We start from the raw sequence: 15,709 nt of genomic DNA on the forward strand, positions 1-15,709 counted from the left end.
GAAGGGTCTGTGTAGGACAAGAAAGAGGATCTAGGGCCTTGTGGCACACCAGACGGCAAACCTCCTCCATTTGAAAGAGTAACACCTCTTCGTGGAATCTTTCCTGGAAGCAAGCAAGACTCAGGAGACACTCTCTGAAAGACCCAAGGAGGTGAATTCTAAGCTCTCACCATCCAGGCCGTGAGAGCCAGAGGCTGGAGGTTGGGATGAAGAAGCGACCCCTTGTTCTGGGTGATGAGGGTTGGAAAACACTCCAATCTCCACGGTTCCTCGGAGGACAAATCCAGAAGAGGAAACCAAATCTGACGTGGCCAGAAGGGAGCAATCAGAATCATGGTTCCGCAGTCTTGCTTGAGTTTCAGCAAAGTCTTCCCCACTAGAGGTATGGGAGGAAACACATGCAGGATGCCTGTTCCCCAATGCAGGAGAAAGGCATCTGACGCTAGTCTGTCATGGGCCTTAAGTCTGGAACAGAACTGAGGGACCTTGTGATTGATCCGAGTGGCAAAAAGACCCACCGAGGTGGTACCCCACGCTTGGAAGACCTTGAGGGCTATGCCCATGTTCAGTGACCACTCGTGAGGTTGCATTATCCTGCTCAGACTGTCGGCCAGACTGTTTACGCCTGCCAGATAAGTGGCTTGCAGAAACATGCCGTGACAGCGAGCCCAAAGCCACATCTGGACGGCTTCCTGACACAGACGGAAAGATCCAGTGCCCCCCTGCTTGTTGGTGCAATACATGGCAACCTGATTGTCTGTCTGAATCAATATGATTTGGTTGCACAGCCGATCTCTGAAAGCCTTTAGAGCGTTCCAGATCGCTCGCAATTCCAGGAGATTGATCTGAAGACCTTTTTCCTGAAAGGACCAGGCTCCTTGAGTGTGAAGCCCATCTACATGAGCTCCCTACCCCTTGGAGGGATGCATCCGTCATCAGCACTTTTTGTGGCTGAGGAATTTGGAATGGACGTCCCAAGGTCAAATTGGATCGAATCGTCGACCACTGCAAAGAATTCCGGAAGTCGGTGGACAGTTGGATTACATCCTCTAGACTCCCCGCAGCTTGATACCACTGGGAAGCTAGGGTCCATTGAGCTAGGGTCTCATGTGTAGACGTGTCATGGGAGTCACATGAACTGTGGAGGCCATGTGCCCCAGAAGTCTCAACATCTGCAGAGCCGTGATCTGTTGAGACGTTCAAACTATGGACACCAGGGACAGGAGGTTGTCTGCCCTTGCCTCCGGAAGATAAGCTCGAGCTGTCTTCATGTTCAACAGAGCTCCAATAAATTCCAACTTTTGAACTGGGGTGAGATGGGACTTGGAGTAATTGATCACGAACCCCAGTAGTTCTAGCACCTCAATAATCATTCGCATGGACTGTAGAGCGCTTGCCTTCGAGGTGCTCTTCACCAGCCAATCGTCGAGATAAGGGAACATATGCACTCCCAGTCTGCGTAGCGATGCTGCGACTACCACTAGGCACTTTGTGAACACTCTGGGTGCAGACGCCAGACCAAACGACAGTACACAGTACTGAAAGTGCTGTGTGCCGAAATCAAAGATACTTCCTGTGAGCATCGAAATGTGTGTGTAAGCATCCTTTAAGTCCAGAGAGCATAGCTAATCGTTTTCTTGAATCATGGGAAGAAGGGTGCCCAGGGAAACCATCTTGAACTTTTCTCGGACTAGAAATTTGTTCAGGGCCCTCAGGTCTAGGATGGGATGCATCCCCCTCCCCCCTCTTTTTCTGCACAAGGAAGTACCTGGAATAGAATCCCAGCCCTTCTTCCCCTGGTGGAACGGGTTCGACCGCTTGGGCCTTCAGAAGGGCGGAGAGTTCCTCTGTAAGTACCTGTTTGTGCTGGGAACTGTAAGAATGAGCTCTCGGTGGGCAATTTGGAGGTTTGGATTCAAGATTGAGGGTGTATCCTAACCGGACTAATTGAAGGACCCACGGGTCGGAGGTTATGAGAGGCCACCTTTGGTGAAAAAATATCAACCTCCCCCCAACTGGCAAGTCGTCCGATACGGACACTTTTACAGATGCTATGCTTAACTGGAGCCAGTCAAAAGCCCATTCCCTGCTTTTGCTGGGGAGCAGCACAGGCCTTAGACACACACTGTTGACGAGAACGAGCATGCTGGGGCTGAGCCTGGGAAGGCTGTCGAGAAGCAGGAGTGTACCTATGCCTAGGATAGGAATAGGGAGCACTCCTCTTCCCCCCAAAATACCTCCTAGATGAGGAGGTAGTAGCAGAAGACGCCCAGTGGGAGAGAGAATCCATAGCATCATTATGCTTCTTAATCAACAAGATCCTCTACTTTTTCACCAAAAAGGTTGTCCCCCCAGCAAGGAACATCCGCCATTCACTGCTGGACCGAATGATCCAGGTCAGAGACACGCAGCCATGAGAGTCTACACATCACTATACCTTGAGCAGCAATCCTGGATGCTACATCAAAAGTGTCGAAAGTACCCTTGGCCAGGAATTTTCGACACACCTTCTGCTGCCTGACCACCTGGCGAAAAGGCTCAGCTTGCTCCGGAGGGAGTGCATCAACCAAGCTAGACAGTTGCCTTATCGAGTCCTGCAAGTGAATGCTTGTGAAGAGCTGGTATGATTGAATCTTGGTAGCGAGCATAGCGGCTTGATACGTCTTCCTCCCAAAAGAATCAAGAGTCCTAGCTTCTCTGCCTAGGGGTGCCGAAGCAGTCTCTAGTACTCCTGGCTCTCTTGAGGGTGGAATCCACCACCATAGAATTGTGGGGTAACTGAGACCTCATCAACCCAGGTTCACCGTGGATCCGATACTGGGATTCAGCATTCTTGGGGACCACAGGGCCAGACAGAGGGGCTGACCAGTTTCGCATAAGGACTTCCTTCAGTACCTTATGCAGAGGGATTGTCACAGCCTCTATAGGTGGAGAAGAATAGTCCAGGACCAAGCATCTCAGTCCTGGGCTCATCCTCAACCTCCACAGGTAAGGGAATAGCCGTAGCCATTTCCCGGACAAAAGAGGAAATGGAAAGACTCTCCGGTGGAGATAGTCTCCTCTCTGGTGGAGGGGAAGGTTCAGAGGGAATCCCATAGGACTCATCAGAAGAAAAGTACCTGGGATCTTCCTCTGACTCCCACGAACACTCCTGCTCAGTATCAGATAAGACCTCTCGAGGTACTCTGACACAGGACCTGCCTCGACATCGAGGAATGATGTCCTTGATGGCGATGTCGAGAGGCCAACGCCCACTCGGACTGCGGCGAAGCTTCCTCCACCGACGTCGAAGGGGAATCGACCTGGGTGGCAAGCGGCATCGCAGTCAGGGACTTTACCACAGGAGAAGGGCCAGACACCGCTGCAGCAGATGGTACAGAAGGCGCAAGCACCCCCGACACCGAAGCTGACTGACGTAGCAGTCCCTTCAGAAGTTCTGGAAACAAGGCCCGGATGTGCTCGTCGAGAGCTGCCAATGGAGAAGGCTGCGGGGTCGGTGGAACAGGTGGTGTCAGAATCTGTGGAGTCTCGGGAGCAGGTATCGGGCTGCTAGGAGAACTACGCATCGGCACCTCCTGTATTGAGAGGGAGCGATCCTCTCAGCGCCGACGCTTTTCGGGTGCCAACTCTCTCGACCCTCCCCCCCCCCCGGAGCTCCCGAAGGAGAACGATGACATTGCTTCTTCGACCGCTCGATGCCCGTCGAGACTCCTCGGTACCGATGAGGACGTGGAATCCTCACGTCTCCTCGGGGCCAGGCCCGACGAAGGTCAGTCCCGGGGGGCCTCCATAACAGGAGGCCTCGAGCAGGTGGAGACCCACTCGACGCCTCACAGCTCCCAGCGCGAGTTGGTCTTCAGCAGCCATTACCTCTCCTCCCGATGTCAATGCTCGTTTCGATGTCAACGCCGCCAACCTCGGTACCGATGTCGGACTGGACCGAGCCCCAAAATACTTTTCCCGTTGGGTTTCTCGAGACGCTTGGGTCCGTTTCTTCATACGAAGACACAGACTACAAGCAGCTGGGCTATGGTCAGGCCCTAGGCACTGGACACACCAAGCGTGGGTATCTGTACCTGAGATAGTCCGGTTGCACCGAGGACAACGTTTGAAGCCGCTGGGTGTCTTCGATGACATGGAAAGAAAAACAGCTTAGGCGAAATCAAACCACGCAATCGTGCCAAAAAAGTAAAGGGCACAAAAAGGGAGAAACCCGGCCGTGTCGAAAAGAAAGGAAACTTAAAAATAGGCAAAAATACTAAAAGTCTACGAGAGTAAATAATATTTTGTTTTAAAGAAAATGACAAAAATAATAAAAGAAAATAGTCGTCAGACTCTGTTCCTGGGCTAAAAACAAGGAGAGCAGAAAAATCCTGTCACCTCGTCGCGGACAAAAAAAATCTAAAGGGCACGCTCGCACGACAGGGGGGGGAAGTTGTCCACGCATGTGCGGTGCGCGCCAGAAGACTCTGGGCAAAACTTTTTTATTTTTGCTTAAAAAATTTGCTCCGTTTGCTGGGCCGACGCGGAGGTGGACCCACATGTGAGAAGCAGCAGCCTGCTTGTCCTTGGAGAAATAACTTTATCCTGAGTTCTTTCAGCAGCTCCGTGTTCAGAATGTATAGACATTTGCTTCAAATTCACTTTATAGAATAGAAACAGGTTGTTCAAATTAGCACAGGTAGGCTCTAACTTACCATGGACCTTGGAAAGGCAGGGTTTAGAAACTGAGTTAATTTGGGTTTACCGTCACTAGCAGTGTGAAGTGTTATGCAATATATAACAAACTGCATAAGAATATGCACTTAAAGTTTCCAATTTCTGTAAAATACTTTGTAAATAAAAAAATAAAGAAGAATTTTAATACTGCACCTCTATAATTTTGTTCCACATAGGACGATGACGGATGACATCCCAAAGAGTAATGTGTTTGTCATGTCCACAAGTCAAGAAAAGGGATTTACATGGATGCACTGCTAGCCCCCACAGTTCGTCAGTATGGCCCTAAAGCAAGTATATGGCAGAAAAAAATAAAGAAAGAAAGTGAGAACAAATACATTTCAAATGACCAGACAAACATTCAAATACAATAGCTAATATTAAGGGATGTGGAAGACATTTGTAATTCTGTACAATGAAGCACTACTTTAAAAAGTGTGTACAATGTCCATTTATTCTGTTATGACCATTGCGCTTTTACAGGCAAACAAACAGCAGAAGGATTTGCACAAATCATGTTGAAGGCAGATCATGAATTTCTAACAGACAAGAGGGGCTTCAAATGATCTTACTGAGCAATATGTAACTGTCTCCAGAACAGATGATTTATTTTTTAACCAGAGAAAGAGAGGTTAGGAGAAAAATAACCTGTAACCCTGCCTTCACTCTTTACTCATGACATGCATATATTATAGGAGAAAAAAAGCCACCAGAGAAGCAGTCAGATTGAACAAGTAGGCTTTTAAGTAATGAAATGAAATCTTCACACTAAGAGGCAGATGCAGCAACCAAACGTAAAAAAATCAAAATCGTTAAAGTCCCTAACGATTTTTAAAAAACGAAGAATGCACCAAAAAAAAAAGTCACACATGCTCAGATCAGTATTCAAACGTACAATGTATCAAAGAATCACAATACACATCGGTAATCGGCCCCTAAATCATGCGCAGAGCAGCCAAGCGTTTTGCTGGCTGCTCTGCGCATGCTGCAAACGTAAAAACAAACAAAAAAAAAAAGCCACAACACATACACGTAGCTACCCCGGTCAGCAAAATCCAAAAACAAAGGATCGGGAGGGGGCAAGGGCGCTCATCAGGAGCGTCCTGTATGGACGGCCTTGCCCCCCCCCCCCCGCTGCTCCCCACTTTCCGCCGCTCCCCCCCCCCCGAAAAAGCAAAATGCTAGCTGCCCCGGTCCCCCTCCCTTCCTGTTCCTGTGTTCTGCAGAGCTAACTCCGCCTCCCGTCATTCTTTCGCCCCGTGCCCCGCCCCCGCTGCCCCCCCTGAGGTCGACTACGCCGCCCCCCCCTCCACCGAGACCCCCCTCCCTATTAACGACCCGAGCAGCGCCTCTCACCTCTTTCAGAAGCGCTGCACGGGCAGGAAGATCTATTGTGTTGGTTGTAGTCTCCATGACATCTCTTCTTCCCTGGCCCAGGCCCCGCCTCCTTCTGACGTAGGTTACTTACGTCAGAAGGAGGCGGGGCCTAGGTCAGGGAAGATGAGACGTCATGGAGACTCTACAACCAACACAATAGATCTTCCTGCCCGTGCAGCGCTTCAGAAAGAGGTGAGAGGCGCTGCTCGGGTCGTTAATAGGGAGGGGGTCTCGGTGGAGGGGGGGGCGCGGCGTAGTCGACCTCAGGGGGGGCAGCGGGGGCGGGGCACGGGGCAGAAGAATGACGGGAGGCGGAGTTAGCTCTGCAGAACACAGGAACAGGAAGGGAGGGGGACCGGGGCAGCTAGCATTTTGCTTTTTTTGGGGGGGGGGGGGGGAGCGGCGGAAAGTGGGGAGCAGCGGGGGGGGGGGGGGCAAGGCCGTCCATACAGGACGCTCCTGATGAGCGCCCTTGCCCCCTCCCGATCCTTTTTTTTTTTTTTTTTTTGATGTGTTTTCTGACGTCCTTTGGACCAATCACAGCGCTTTTAGCTCTGCTAATGCGCTGGGATTGGCTCAAAGTTTGTTTATTTTTTTCACTTAATGATTTTTCCTGGCACAGAGCTGTCCTAACGAGAAGTCCAGACCTCTCGTTAGATTTCCTGCCTTTTTCCTGCGTAAAGGCAATCGGAAAAGGTTAGTGCATGTCGTTTCAATGGGGTTTTCACACTAATTGCTCATCTCCATTCCGTTTTCGTTAGCTGCTGGCTTCCTCGGTAAAAGCCCTTTGATGCATGCAACGGATCAAATTTTCCTCGTTGGAGGGTCATTAAAGGCTCATTTAGCTTTAGTGCATCTGCCTCTTAGTTTCTTTGGTCCACCCCAACCTTGCACCCCCCCCCCCCCCTGCATTGCCCTTTTTCTTTGAAAGAGAAGTACAAGTGCTATAGGCAGAACACCTATCAAACATATAAATGGCAAGTGACCGACTCACCTGCAAATGCGCAGTACAGACTTCCCTCTCTGTCCCGCCCTCGCGTCAAGACGTGATGACATCAGAGGGCAGAACAGAGAGGGAAACGGAGTCGGACTGTCGGACGCTGCCGCCTGGAAACAAACATCGCGCTCGCACTCTGCTGCAGGCAGCAGCAGAGTGATCTGCTGCTGCCTGCAGCACTTTCACACGGAGGTGAGAGGCGCTGTCAGGTCAGTGCAGGGGGCCCGATACGGAGGGGGGAGGGAGCGGCGGCAAGGAGGGTTGCTGGAAATCTCGCCTGTTTTAACAGGCTTAACGGCTAGTATTTAATAGCAGGTGGCTGGGGTCAATTTTCAACATAGACTTTTATCCACTGTGAATCCCTTTTGAAAATGTCCCTAATTATCTGGAGATTTCTACTACAGATATTTTAGAACTTAGTTATATAGCATGAGCTTTCCTGTCTAATTTTCAGACAAATAAGAGCAACGAATGGCACAAATATTACTGAATAATGATTTTAAATTTCCCAAATTCTGCTTCTTTTTGTCATGTAAACATCTTTAGTTTCTGTAACGCCACTGCAATTTTAATTCATACAGAAATTTTAAAAGAAGAGATTGACCTGCCTCTGCGGTGGCACAATGTGCTATCCAGAAGGCTCATTATTAGGTTTTATGCCTGCTGCCATACTAGGAATTTGGGGAATTTAGTATATTTTTAAGACAATCCAGCCAATATTCAAAAACCATGTAAAAAGCCAGGAACGGAACTTGGCTGGTTAAATGGTATTTAACCGGCTATCCACCAATATATATATATTTTTTTTAATTACATTTGTACCCAGCGCTCTCTCACTCATGGCAGGCTCAATGCGGCTTACATATTGTATACAGGTACTTATTTGTTCCTAGGGCAATGGAGGGTTAAGTGACTTGCCCAGAGTCACAAGGAGCTGCCTGTGCCTGCAGTGGGAATCGAACTCAGTTCCTCAGTTCCCCAGGACCAGAGTCCACCACCCTAATATTGAGCGGGAGATAGCTGGCTGACTCCTGCTAAACATTCCCGGTTAGTATTTAGAGGATAGCCAGTTATATCATGTGATATAACTGGCTATCCACCAATTTTCAGTGCATCGCCGGCTGAGTTTGGTGGCCGAATGTGGATGCGTCAACAGCAGGTCTATCTTTGGTTGCTATGAACTTAGCTGGCCAGTGCTGAATATCGACTTGGCTGGCTATGTTCCTACCAGCCAAAAATAAACTGGATATTCAATGCGGGTCACCGGAAATGGCCCGGCATTGAATATCCAGTATTACCACCGACCACGGGAGTTAGCTGGGCTAATTCCAGTGGTCTGAATATCGGCCCCTATGTGCTTAGGTCCAAAACAGGAAGGTGGTCATGCACCACAGCTAAACCTAGTAAAAATAGGTTAAACTTTACTTAGAGTAGTTAGACCACCCAGGCTGATCCAGTGAAGGGAGAGGATAAATTACACACAGTTTGCTCACTCATATGTCAATTATATCAATTCACATTAATCTTAAAAAGCATAATATAGCATTTTCATTATTAAACTATAAGTATTACTAGCATCAGCCAGTTTCTACACATGTATAGTGCTGTTAGGTAGATTCTGAAAATCAAGAATCAGTGATGAAAAAAGTGACAGATTATCACTTCATCTTGCCAGGTACACTTAGCATGATTAGGGATGTTAATTGTTATGCTTATTTTATGGTTCAAACACACAGTAGGGGAGAAGTGATTTGTAGCAGTTTTTAATGATCAAAAACAGCAGTAAAAATTCCTGACATATTTCAACTGTTTCCGGGAAGACTATTTCAGTGTGAGATAGAGAGAAACGTCTATATTCTTGTCAGTCTCTAAGGAGCCAGGATACATGTGGAAAATTCAAAGAGATAAATACCTTAATTTACAAGAAATGGAGAGAATGAAGGATTTGAGGTAGCAATCCCTAAAACACCAATAGGTTATTGGCCGTAATGTATCATTTCAATAAACAAATAGGGATGTTTATCTTACATGCCTAGCAACACAATTAAATAGAACATACTACAACTAGATACTTCATTTGTACAGAAAATTTGTGTTAAACATCAAATCTTTGCATTTGATGGACAGCTATTTCATTGAGTTTTTGTGAAGTTGTCTACACACAAATTTTTTCTTAGAAAACACTGCTGATCAACAAATTCTGGGTATTCTTAGATGTTACCATTTATTGAAATAATATTTATTTATTAGGTTTTATTTACCACTCTTTTGAAGGAATTCACTCAAGGTGGTGTACAGCAAGAATAAGTCAAACATAAGCAACAGACAGTTAAACCAGTAAAAATATTCAAACAATACAAAGTATGGCACAGAATACTACTAAAAACTTCTTTGCCACCTCAGCTCCTTAACTATTTGCATTCCATATTGAGCTGCTGAGGTCTCGTGATCCCATATAATTTATTTTGGAAATTAATTAGTCTCAATAGCAAAGTCTGGAACTCACTACTGTACATTACTGTGGCTGAAAAACAGTCAATGCCCAAAGAATTGCTGAAGTGACTAATCCTAAAGGAATCACAGCTGCTGCTGCAAGCAAGACAAGATTTCTGATATACCTAAGAACATAGTTAGGACAATTCTATAACTTGGTACCTCAATCTAGGTGCCCTGATGCTTTCGACTTAGCATCAAGATTCTGTTACAGAATACCAGCGTAAGGTCAGCATTGGTGCACTTATGTCAAGGCATGCTCTCTTACTTCATGTCAATGGCAGGCAAAACTATAAACTACGTGCCTAACTTGGAGACAGGCTCATGGACTGTCCATTTGTACACTCCCCTTGCAGTTAGGCGCTACTTTGTAGAGCAGCCTCCAGTGGACACAGGCACCTACCTCTAGGAACCACTTTATAGATTCCCCCCTCCCCCCCGGTATACAAATGAAAATTGATTCACTCCTCTGAGCCCCAAATGCTTTTATGTTTCTTATAATTTAATAAGCTCGATCATGCTGTATGGAAATTAGAATTAGCCTTTCCTTTAGAGCATTTGAACTACAACATCATGCAGCTGCTTAATGCCACAACCTACCTGGGTAATCGGGTGAAAATCACCTGACAGTGTGCCTTGTAGAACAAAATTTCTAGTTGTCCCAATTAGTATAACATCACCTTTTCCCTCTGCCACAGTCCTTATTGGCCCAAACTGCTCAGGAATCTGTAAAAAAAAAAAAAAAAAAGTGTCCCAAACAGGAATAATCAACACAATCTGTACATAGACACATACGTTACTTAGACCATAGAGATGTATACTGTATATGTAAAATGTGTGTCAAAACAGGGTTTTTATGTGCACAGTGACCCCTTCTGTTTCACCAGTAAAACCTTTTTTTTTTAAAGCAATCCTTGAAAAGATATACAGGTGGCAGCCTCTTTTCCTTTGTGCTACTCTATTAAGTATTTTACAGCTGAGAACTACTAACTCAGAGTGAGATTTGGACATCATAGGCTATCATGGTACAATACTGACTCCAAAAGAAACTTACCCAGAATTCACTAGGACCCCCCCCCCCCCCCCCCCCCCCCCCCAGTTTTGGTTTGGGAGTACAAATGAAGCAGACCTAGACCAAAATCCTGTCCCATCTCTACACAGCCTAGTGGGAACAGTTTAGCCTGAACTTCCCCAAGCAACAAGAATCAGAAAACTTGTCTAGACAGTGATATCTAAAGAATCATTGTTACTTTACCTGTTTGCAGAACTAAAACTTATTTTTCTTGTTCACAATTGTTTCTTAGTAAAATTGTCAGGAACCCACCTGATGGATAGGAGGCTGCCAGTTTAGGGACACATGCACAAGTGCATATAGAGCCCAAGCGGTGCTTAATAGAACCCTTCAGGTGTTAACTCTCAGTGATTATTAGGGGTTGGATTGAGGCTATGTACATACACAGGTAGCGTTGATATGTAGATGTTTGTGTTATTGGTCACAGCCACTCATAAAAACCTCCTTCTCTGTACAAACACTGAAAACCAATTAAGTATAACAATGTTCTTCTAGTGCTACACATAAAGGAATAATCAGGATTTTGTATCCATTACTTCCATGAATTAGTTAATTTGACCTGTTTTTGTTATGTAAGATACATACAATTATATTTACTTTATTAATATCACATAGCATAGGTAATACTTATGCGTAGACTGTGAAAGCATTTATGAACAGTGGCACAGTCAGACAGCAGACTACAGATAAAGGGGTCCTTTTACCAAACTATGGTAAAATGGCCTTAGCGCTTCCTTATGCAGGTCATTCCTATGTGCTAAGGTCATTTTCACTGCAGGGGTAAAATGGCTGATTTTTCTATTTTCAGTATTATTGGTCACATGCTAATTTTCCCACTAGTGTGTGGCCATTAGCGTGTGAGCCCCTGCGGTAGGCGGTAAAGGCTCACACTAATTAGTTGGTGATTAGCACAGAACAAGTCCACTCTCCACCTCATGCACTAAGAAATAAATTTGATTTTTTTTTAGCATGTGGGTAGTGGACACCAATCCCAAATTACCATGGGACACCTGAGCACAACCCCATGGTAAGACATTTTTTTGCTGCAATAAGCATGCATTAGTGTTTACTGCAGCTTAGTAAAAGGGCCTCAAAAGGATTACCAGTCATTGTTTGCATGGTTTTAGAATTATTTATGTCACAGTTGCAATGTAAAGATTAAGAAATTTTTCTCAAACTATAGCACATTCAAAACTCAGAGGTGGCAACATGTGTGTGTACAGTCCTTGTAAAAAAGGTCCATTTTATTTTTTTAAACAAATGGAAACTCCCCAAATGTCAGTGAAATTTTCTTGAAAACAGAAGTCTGATGTACAAAACGTTAAGTAGGCAGTAACACATTCAAGGAATGTCCCAGGTGTGTTAAAAGATGCCTTCAGCACCCAGAATACGAATCATCTTTCGATATGCAAACCATAACCAAGGTATGTTTTGCAGCACTTAGAAAATGTTCCAACACTAAAACTTCTGACCCTATTCTTCTCCTAGCAATAAACGATTAGTCTCTTAACAAAATTCCTCTGTAATTAGAATACAACTAGATAAACATCACAATTATCAAGTTGTTAGTGCCTAGACAGCAAAGGAATTTCAGCAGTTAGGATAATGCGGCTGAACAAGTCATAATGCAGGATTTATCAAAATTATTTCAAACACTGATGGTACAACTCAGTTATAGGCAGAGCCCCTAGTTTCCTGTGGCAAGAGACTGCAAATTCCTAAGCACGATTTCTTGAATTCTGCAGCAATTCTGTGGCAAGTTTGTATAAATATACTCCACATTGCATATTGAATCATGTTAACTTCTATTTGCATGATGAAAATAAAGTCATTTTCAGAACTTGATTCGAGTCTTGGTGGGGGGAGGAGAGAGAGTATGAGGACAGGGAGAGAGTGGAGGAGTGGTTAGAGTGGTGGACTTTGGTCCTGGGTAACTGGGTTCGATTCCCACTGCAGGCACAGGCAGCTCCTTGTGACTCTGGGCAAGTCACTTAACCCTCCATTGCTCCACGTAAGCCGCATTGAGCCTGCCATGAATGGGAACGCGCAGGGTACAAATGTAACAAAAATAAAACAGATACTATTGGAGATTCTATATGGAATGTTGCTACTATTGGACATTCTACATGGAATGTTGCTATTCCACTAGCAACATTCCATGTAGAAGGCTGCGCAGGCTTCTGCTTCTGTGAGTCTGACGTCCTGCACGTACGTGCAGGACGTCAGACTCACAGAAGCAGAAGCCTGCGCGGCCACATTGGTGATCTGCAAGGGCCGACTTCTACATGGAATGTTGCTAGAATCTCAAATAGTAGCAACAGTGGAGGAGTGGCCTAGTGGTTAGGGTGGGGGACTTTGGTCCTGAGGAACTGGGTTCGATTCCCACTGCAGGCACAGGCAGCTCCTTGTGACTCTGGGCAAGTCACTTAACCCTCCATTGCCCCAGGTACAAATAAGTACCTAAGCCGCATTGAGCCTGCCATGAGTGGGAAAGCGCGGGGTACAAATTAAAAAAAAAAAAAAAAGAACAGTTGAGAAGAAGGGAGAGGTTCTAGGATCTTATTTATTTCTACTTACTTGATTATACACTTCTGTTTAAGAGAAAAAGCTTAAAGCGAGTTACAAAACAAACATTAGGTAACATACATTTTCCATAATAGTAGAACATTAAGTAAAAACAATAAATCTACTCCTCCTTTGAAAACACAAACAGAAATAAAAGTAACAAGGAAAATGCTACTGTTCAGTAAAACACCCTGCTAATTCACACTATACCTAGATTTGTAAATAGTGAAGATAAATAAATGTTTTAAACAAACAAATAACATTTAAATACAAAGGGCTTTTTGAAACAGCAAAGATTTCAAACATTTTCAAAACTATAAATAACTTTCTTGATGAAACAGTGATTGTGAGACCTATGTCTACAAATGCTTATTGTCAAGTGCAGTGCTTCTCAATACAGTCCTTGAGGCACACCTAGTCCCATTAGGTTTTTGGGATACCCACAATGAATATGCACGAGATATATTTACATACCAAGGAGGCAGTGCATGTAAATCTATCTCATGCATATTCATTGTGGATATCCTGAAAACCTGGTGGGACTAGGTGTGCCTCAACTGAGCTGGTAATAAGCCATGATCAATGGTATCAAAAACAGTGAACTGATCTAAAAACCCTGTCCTGATCCCCCACCGATAATATCCCGTGAAAGTACTAAGAAGAACTGCTTCCATTCCATGACCTTTATTTTTATTTTTTTTGTTGTTGTTACATTTGTACCCCGCACTTTCCCACTCATAGCAGGTTCAATGCGGCTTACATATTATATACAGGTACTTATTTGTACCTGGGGCAATGGAGGGTTAAGTGACTTGCCCCGAGTCACAAGGAGCTGCCTGTGCCTGCAGTGGGAATCGAACCCAGTTCCCCAGGACCAAAGTCCACCATGCTAACTATTAGGCCACTCCTCCACTCCAGATGAATGGCTTGACGCTCTATGAGGAAATCGCCTCCCTCTCATCACAGAAAACAATGAGCTGCATAAAGACTAGATTGTCTATGAATTAGATTACCAGCAAATAAACCCATCAGTGCATTTGAATCTTCCTTTTTCAAGGTCAGTTTGATGACGGCTTGTTTCAGGGTGGCAAAAAGGGAGTTGTTTGCTAAACAAGTGAAGTGAAAACCTCTAAAGGTTATGAAAGTCTACTTTCTATACCTATTCACCTAAATCTTCTCTTCCTTCCCTTATTTAATATTTTCACAACACTAATTGTATCTGACATCCTGGAATGACAAAGCCATAACAGGACTCTGTAAGCCACATTGAGCCTGCAAATAGGTGGGAAAATGTGGGATACAAATGCAATAAATAAATAAAATAAATAATATAACAAATAAAACAGAAATAGATCAAATAAGGAGTTGGTGGGTTTCATGCTTCTCAGAAAGAGTTCCACCTCCTGCACAAAGAAAATTGTTCCATTCACCTGCTGAAGTGATGAAGATGTCACTAGTGACCAACCAGGAGGGTCATCTGGACCATCCTGCAATGAAATCTGAATGTCTGCCATTTTATCTTTGAAAACATACTCTACTCTGTGGCTCTTAAACTGGAGATTATAAATTCTGAGTGTTCAGCCAAAATAATTTATGGGGACAGTTCTGTCACAGCAACTTGTTAACATTAGATTTTTGGAAAAGGGGGAAGGGGGATTTCCAAAAAGAAGTTCACAAAGCAATATATTGCTCCCCCACTGCGGTCCTCGACCTCCTACTCCTCCTTCTCTCTTCACCATCAATCCTTTTTGCACTGCATGTGCCCTCTCTCATCTCTCCAGGCCTTCTCTCAAACACCCAATTCACCCCAGTCCCCAATTTCAGCACCTTCCCCCCATCCCTGGTCATTTGCTTCTATCCAAGCTCCAATTCTTCAGAACACCACCCCTATCTCCCAATTCCCCTATCAAAGAGCCCCAAACAAACCCTACAATCCCCCAAGTCCTCTTTTTCAGCCTCCCATATAAAAATTATCATCTTACAACTTAAAATAGTAACATAGTCAATGACGAAAAATAAAGACCTGTATGGTCCATCCAGTCTGTCCAACAAGATAAACTCATTTTACATGATATGTGATACTTTATATGTATACCTGAGTTTGAGCTGTCCTTGCCATACTCAGGGCACAGACTGTAGAAGTCTGCCCAGCACCGGTTTTACTTCCCAATTACCGGCGTTGCCACCCAATCTCCACTAAGATTCCGTGGATTCATTCCTTCTAAACAGGATTCCTTTGTGAATACCCCACGCATGTTTAAATTCCATTACCATTTTCATCTCCACCTCCCTCGGGAGGGCATTTCATATATCCACCACCCTCTCCGTGAAAAAATGCTTCCTGACATTCTCTTTCATAGCTTCCCTTAACAGATACACTATCCTCCAACTTGCTTTCACAGCCATTTCCCAAAACCTCCATTACAGCCAGTTCCTCTTTTGGAGCCCATCCTCCAAATCATAATCCCATTGGCCAACTCTTCTTT

General features: G+C 44.9%; 1 protein-coding gene across 4 annotated transcripts in view; it reads right to left on the minus strand.

Annotated features, from left to right (window-relative positions):
* Positions 1-15,709, minus strand: part of EML1 (EMAP like 1) — a 199,531-nt gene that overhangs the window by 34,036 nt on the left and 149,786 nt on the right. For all 4 annotated transcript variants that reach the window (XM_030213925.1, XM_030213926.1, XM_030213924.1 and 1 more), the window contains 2 exons: positions 10,187-10,312; positions 4,873-5,004 (listed from right to left, as the gene is read on the minus strand). In XM_030213925.1, coding sequence (XP_030069785.1) covers positions 4,873-5,004; positions 10,187-10,312 — 258 coding nt within the window. The remainder of the gene's footprint in view (positions 1-4,872; positions 5,005-10,186; positions 10,313-15,709) is intronic.

This window comes from Microcaecilia unicolor, chromosome 9 (genome assembly GCF_901765095.1).
Source record: "Microcaecilia unicolor chromosome 9, aMicUni1.1, whole genome shotgun sequence".
In the NCBI taxonomy this organism is placed as follows: Eukaryota; Metazoa; Chordata; class Amphibia; order Gymnophiona; family Siphonopidae; genus Microcaecilia; species Microcaecilia unicolor.